Here is a 6,000-nt window from a genome sequence, read left to right on the forward strand (position 1 = left end):
CTGAGGGACATCTGTGGCTGATGCCCAATGGGGCACAGAACAGACTGGGCCTCAGTACTCTCCAGCCTGCCCTGCCAGAGTGGAGGCATGGATACCTCTGCAGAGCAAGGGGCAGAGACAGGCAGGAGGAACAGGAGCTGGCGGGACGTGAGGCCTGTCCACCTGCTGGAAGCCCCACGATGCCACCAAACAGTTTAGGTTAAGCACTGTCTTTCAAGGTCCCTGCCCCTACAGGGAGACAGTGCACTGTGTGCAGGTACAGTACCCTCCTCAGGTGCCGCCATTACGTCAGCTGCAAAGGCAGGAGCGTGGCTCTCTCGTGCCCCCCCCCCCCCCCGGTTCCCGTGGGCCCCTCTGAGGCTCGCCCCATCTGATTAGAAAGCTCTTTTCCCTCTGAGGCCCATCTCCAGCTCCCATTCCTTCCTGCTTCCATTCATCACCCCCTGTCCTTCTGCCATGTTTACGGCCACCACGGGGAGCAGAGCAGCGGTTCCTCAGCTCTTCCCTGGCTAATTAGGGGTTTGAAGAGAGAGCTAACGAGGCTCCCTCCCTGCCAAAATATGCTTCGTCCTTCTTTTCAGGAAAGGGACGTGTTACTAGAGAGTTTAATTGGCACTGAGAGCCAGGCATCCCCCCAGCTGCCTTCCAGGCTGTGCCCAGGCACGGGCTCACAGGCGCAGGCTCAGGGTAGGTGCTCAAGCAGATCAGGGCATGCCTGACGCCCTGTGAGCCCTGCACCACCCTTGACCCAGTTTCTCTGGCCTATGATAGCCTTGCAGGTAGAGACCAGTTTCTCAACCTGAGAGAGAAGTGGGTGTGTCCACAGAACACACGGAAGCCAGCTGGAGGCTCCTCACTGCTCTCTTTTTGGGCTTAGGACATCCCCACAGGTGCTGACAGCTGTGTGACAAGTCTATCTTGTGATTCCCACCGCTCACTCATTGTGGCTGGCCTGGGTGATGGATCGATTCGTGTCTACGACAGGAGGATGGCACTCAGTGAATGGTAACTGCCACACCTCCCTCTCCTTAGTGCTATCCGAGCTCCTTTCGGGTGGCAGAGGCCGCGTCATTGCCAGTAAAGGGTCTAGATTGCTCTATGGGTGTGAAGTGTCTTCAGCAGGGCCCAGTGGCGCTCTGACGCCAGGCAAGATGGCAGTCACAAGGGCTAGAGAGACGGTTCAGTGGAGCCAGCCGTAGCCTTTTCACTGCCTGGCATCAGTTGTCTCAAGAGTCCTATGTCCTGCCTGTCTTTCAGAGAAGGCCTGTTCAAGCTGACCCCACAGAGACAGAAAACACAATAGCCTTCTCACTTAACTGCCCTCTTGGCAGGACCAGGAGGCTCTCCCCATCCCAAAATGGTCCCAAGACTTCAAGGCCAGAACTAGGGAATTGGAGGCTACAGAAATGAGGGCCTGGTACAGCCTAGCTACTGGCTCCATTCCGGGCGGCTCAGCCTAAGGGCAGAACTGCTAGGCCCAATTCATGCCACTCCTCCCATCCCACCCTCCCTGAAATTCCCTGGGCTCTGTGGGAGGAACTGTGCTGAGCTAGCCCTGACCGTACCTTCCTCCTGTAGCCGAGTCATGACTTACCGAGAACACACAGCATGGGTGGTAAGGGCCTACCTGCAGAAGCACCCCGAGGGCCACATCGTGAGTGTGAGGTAAGGTCAAAATATACACGGGACATTTACTGTGAAAACATTATTTCCCCTCCATTGGTATTTAAACAGCTAGGGACATCTGGCATTTCAGGGCAGTAATTGACTCTGCTCTGTGACTGGCTAGAAAGGTCAGAGTGCAGAGAGAGAGAGAGTGTGTGTGTCTGTGTTGTGTGTGTGTGTGTGTGTCTGTGTCTGTGTGTGTGTGTGTGTGCGCGCACGCATATGTGGGGGGGGGCACAGGGCTGAAGGAGGAGACGGGCAGGCAGGTGTGTTCCTCCTGGCAGCACACCCGAAGCAGGCTGGCCGCCCCAGCAGACTGCCTTGTCGCCAGCCAGCCTCTGCACATAAATTCAGGCCTGCTGCTCAGTAAATACTGTGCTGAGAGCAGCGAATCTTTATTTGCCTGTTAAAGAGACAGCAAGGCATAATTTACTACCGCAAGGCCACCATTTCTTGAGAGAGATGTTCTTTTTCCCTCCCCCGTCTGTGGCATAAAGCAAAGCACAGTAACTCTCTTGGGATGGACATTGAAGCAGAAGGCCGTGTGCCTCGGTGAGGTGACCTGGCCTCCCTGTGCGTCCACCAGGCTCCCTCTGCCATCTTCTGCCTTTCTGGGCTCCACTGCGGCACTCTGCTCCTGTCCCTCCTCCTAGCCTCTTCTCCAGCCCTGGTGTGTCATGCTTTGTGTGAGCGTGGCAGCTGCCCTCAGTCAGTCCTCGCCTTCTCCAGCTTGAGAGGGCCAACTTGAGGGGAACCTGGCTGCCGAGGCTGGCCTTTCCAGCAGGTGCAGGTGGGCGTGGCCACTGCCCTTCAGAGCCAGGCCCCTCCCACGGAGCACCCCAAGGTTCCCACCAGCAAACATCCCTGTCCCGCCTCTTGCAGTGTCAATGGAGATGTGCGCTTCTTCGATCCTCGGATGCCCGAGTCTGTAAATGTAATGCAGATCGTGAAGGGGTTGACAGCCCTCGACATCCACCCCCAGGCCAACCTCATCGCCTGGTAGGTGCCCTGCCTCCATGCAGCCCCCACTTCTGAGCAGAGCACCCTTTCAGAATGCACAGCATGTCCTCCATGGTGCCTTGAAAGGACTGCCATGAGATGAGAACAGACACCTGCCCTCTCGGCATCTCTGGGGACGGGCCTGAGAGTAGCAGATGAGTAGCCACCTCCTGCCTCAGGGTGACACAGAGGTGAACCTCGAGGCCTGTGGCCCCACATGCTGTAGCCGTCCGTCCCCGGCCAGCCCCTTGGCCCATCTCTCCCACACCACAGGAGCAGAAGCTAACACCCTGACCCTCTTCCTGTCTCTGCCTCAGTGGCTCCGTGAACCAGTTCACAGCCGTCTACAGCGGAAACGGGGAGCTGATCAACAACATCAAATACTACGATGGCTTCATGGGCCAGCGCGTCGGCGCCATCAGCTGCTTGGCTTTCCACCCGCACTGGGTCTGTGCATTCCCTCCTGGGTTCCTGGGAAGCGGGGAGGGGTAGGGAGGCCTGGGCGCCTCCTTCCTGGCTCGGCCTGGGAAAGCATTGTCCTGCCTCCTCGAAACCAAACCAATTCATAATACTCAGGTGAAAACAGACAATACACAGAGAGAGAAGCAGGTCGTGTCCAACAGAAGAATGTCACCCGGCACCTGTGTCCATAATTGTCACTCATGTGGACTGTGTGTTGCTTAGGGTTTCACAGAGTAGGCTCATGGGAGCCTGTGTGTCGCACTGCTGAAGTGCACAGCACCAGATTCCCAGAACTGTCCACTGGGACAATCCTGCAAAGAGGCTGCAGGGAATTGTGGGTAGTATGCAAATCACCTGTAATGGAATTTGGATGATACATCATTCCTGCTAGAATCTGGCAGTTAATGACCCTTATTTCTGTGCTGTGTGGAGTTCAGAGTTATTATTGTAGTTAACGCCCTCCCCGCCACCCCAACTAGCTCTGGGCACAGAACACAAGCAGCCTCACCCCTTCCTCCAGCCCCAGTGCCGATAGACCAAGGAGCCTCACCCCTTCCTCCTGCCCCAGTGCTGACAGCGCAGGCAGCCTCACCCCTTCCTCCTGCCCCAGTGCTGACAGCACAGGCAGCCTCACCCCTTCCTCCTGCCCCAGTGCTGACAGCGCAGGCAGCCTCACCCCTTCCTCCTGCCCCAGTGTTGACAGCACAGGCAGCCTCACCCCTTCCTCCTGCCCCAGTGCTGACAGCACAGGCAGCCTCACCCCTTCCTCCTGCCCCAGTGCTGACAGCACAGGCAGCCTCACTCCTTCCTCCTGCCCTAGTGCTGACAGCACAGGCAGCCTCACCCCTTCCTCCTGCCCCAGTGCTGACAGCACAGGCAGCCTCACCCCTTCCTCCTGCCCCAGTGCTGACAGCGCAGGCAGCCTCACCCCTTCCTCCAGCCCCAGTGCTGACAGCGCAGGCAGCCTCACCCCTTCCTCCTGCCCCAGTGCTGACAGCACAGGCAGCCTCACCCCTTCCTCCTGCCCCAGTGCTGACAGCACAGGCAGCCTCACCCCTTCCTCCTGCCCCAGTGCTGACAGCACAGGCAGCCTCACCCCTTCCTCCTGCCCCAGTGCTGACAGCACAGGCAGCCTCACCCCTTCCTCCTGCCCCCGTGCTGCGGCTCCTACCGTAGCAGAGGCCCCACTCACGTGCTTTCTGCTCTCTCCCTCGCAGCCTCACCTGGCGGTAGGAAGCAACGACTACTACATCTCTGTGTATTCGGTGGAGAAGCGTGTGAGATAGCAGCTCCTCGGACTCCTGCCAGGCTGCAGCCAGCCTCTGCTGTACATAGTGAACCAAACTGCTCAGGACGCAGTGCCCACCTACCTGCCCACCCTGCCAACCTCGGCTCCTGACTTGGCCATGGCCAACTGAGGAGGGGGCTTGCACGTCTCTTTCTGTCTTCACTGTAATGTACAAGTCCAGAGCAGGGGAGGTCTGACGCTGCTCCCCGTGGAGAACCAGCACCCAGGCACCAGGGCCTCTCAGTGCTCCACGGTCCTTCCTGCCCTGCTGTCTTCTGAGGCTTTACAAAGGGACACATTTGGTTTTTCCATGTGATCAACGCATTAGTTGCAAAACACACAGAACCCTGTAGAAAAGCTGTGGTGAGGCTCCTGCGGGCTGTGGCCAAGCCCCACTGTCCTCTCACTGTGTGGGCAGGAACCCCTCAGAGGAGGCTGACCAGTGCTGGAAAGTGGAAGAAAACAACTGAGGAGGGAGAAGGGAGAAGGGAGGCCTCTCCTGCTGCCTAAGATGTGAAAGTCTGAGCCTGGCCCCCCCGAGAGCACTGAGGCAGCCCGGCACCCCCACCTCATCACTGGGTGTGTCAGGGTGGAAAGGCCCCCCCTCCTGCACAGCTGGACCTCTAAGGTTCTGTCTGGCGCCCTCACATGCGTTGGTTGCAGGAGAGGACAGATGAGCCAGGTCTGTCAAGTTCTGAAGTGCTTCTCTCCCGTAGGGCAGTAATAGTGGCCACTACCCCATCTCCCTGCTTGTGCCACAAACAGGCACACACGCATGCAGGCACACAGCCTCCCCATCCATGCACACGTGGGCGCCCTAGTCTTCCTGCCTGTGCATACTTGGGTGTGCATGAGTGCAGGTCCACAGTCTCCCTCCTGCACACACATGGGCACTGTGGCCTGGCACATGCACTCACATGCTGGCCTCCTTACACACAGGACCCTGGAGGCATGTGAGCATCAACAGCTCCGTTGGTGGTGTGACTGCGGTTGCGTGGTGCAGTCTGGTGTGGAAAGAGTTCAGCTGTGTCCTGCTGTGCCTGATGTGTCTGTGTGCACATGCACGTGAGGGTTCATGGACAATGCCAGCCCTGGACGGACATGGCATTGCTGAGCAGTTGCACACAAACAGGACGCAACACAATGATGTTTTGAAAAGCATTTTCCATTTTCTCTGGGAATCAGGATCTTTCAGAGGAGGACAAAGTGGTTTAATCAGTTCTGCCAACAGGAGCCCAGGGACACAGGTTGGGACAACTAGGGCAGAGGCTGGGTCCCTGCACCGTGCTCAGTGGACCTGTTTTAGCCAAGAGCATCTTCCATGTGATAGGATCCCTGCAGGCAGTGCTGAGCTGACCACAGGGACAGATGGGGATGGACAAGAGGACAGGAGACCCTTGTAGCACCCCTGGAAATAAACTCTCCCACCACAAGGGGTCTGGAGGAAGTCTCACCCCGTGCGTGCCTGGGCCACACAGCAGTCTGGAGTTAGGAAGGCCTTGGCACCACCTGACCTCCCATGTTCTGCAGAGTGTTCCAGTGGGTGCCCGTGGTTCAGCCCAGGGCCACATGAAGGGCTGGGGTTG

General features: G+C 58.0%; 1 protein-coding gene across 1 annotated transcript in view; it reads left to right on the forward strand.

The window, feature by feature from the left end:
• Nucleotides 1-4,816, forward strand: part of Rptor (regulatory associated protein of MTOR complex 1) — a 298,025-nt gene extending 293,209 nt beyond the window's left edge. Inside the window, exons 30-34 of the mRNA XM_051159180.1 lie at nt 878-1,005; nt 1,579-1,665; nt 2,548-2,664; nt 2,982-3,111; nt 4,344-4,816. Of these exons, the coding sequence (XP_051015137.1) occupies nt 878-1,005; nt 1,579-1,665; nt 2,548-2,664; nt 2,982-3,111; nt 4,344-4,412 (531 nt within the window). The 3' untranslated portion in view covers nt 4,413-4,816. The remainder of the gene's footprint in view (nt 1-877; nt 1,006-1,578; nt 1,666-2,547; nt 2,665-2,981; nt 3,112-4,343) is intronic.
• The last annotated feature ends 1,184 nt before the right edge of the window (nt 4,817-6,000 follow it).

This window comes from Acomys russatus, chromosome 16 (assembly GCF_903995435.1).
Source record: "Acomys russatus chromosome 16, mAcoRus1.1, whole genome shotgun sequence".
Classification (NCBI taxonomy): Eukaryota; Metazoa; Chordata; class Mammalia; order Rodentia; family Muridae; genus Acomys; species Acomys russatus.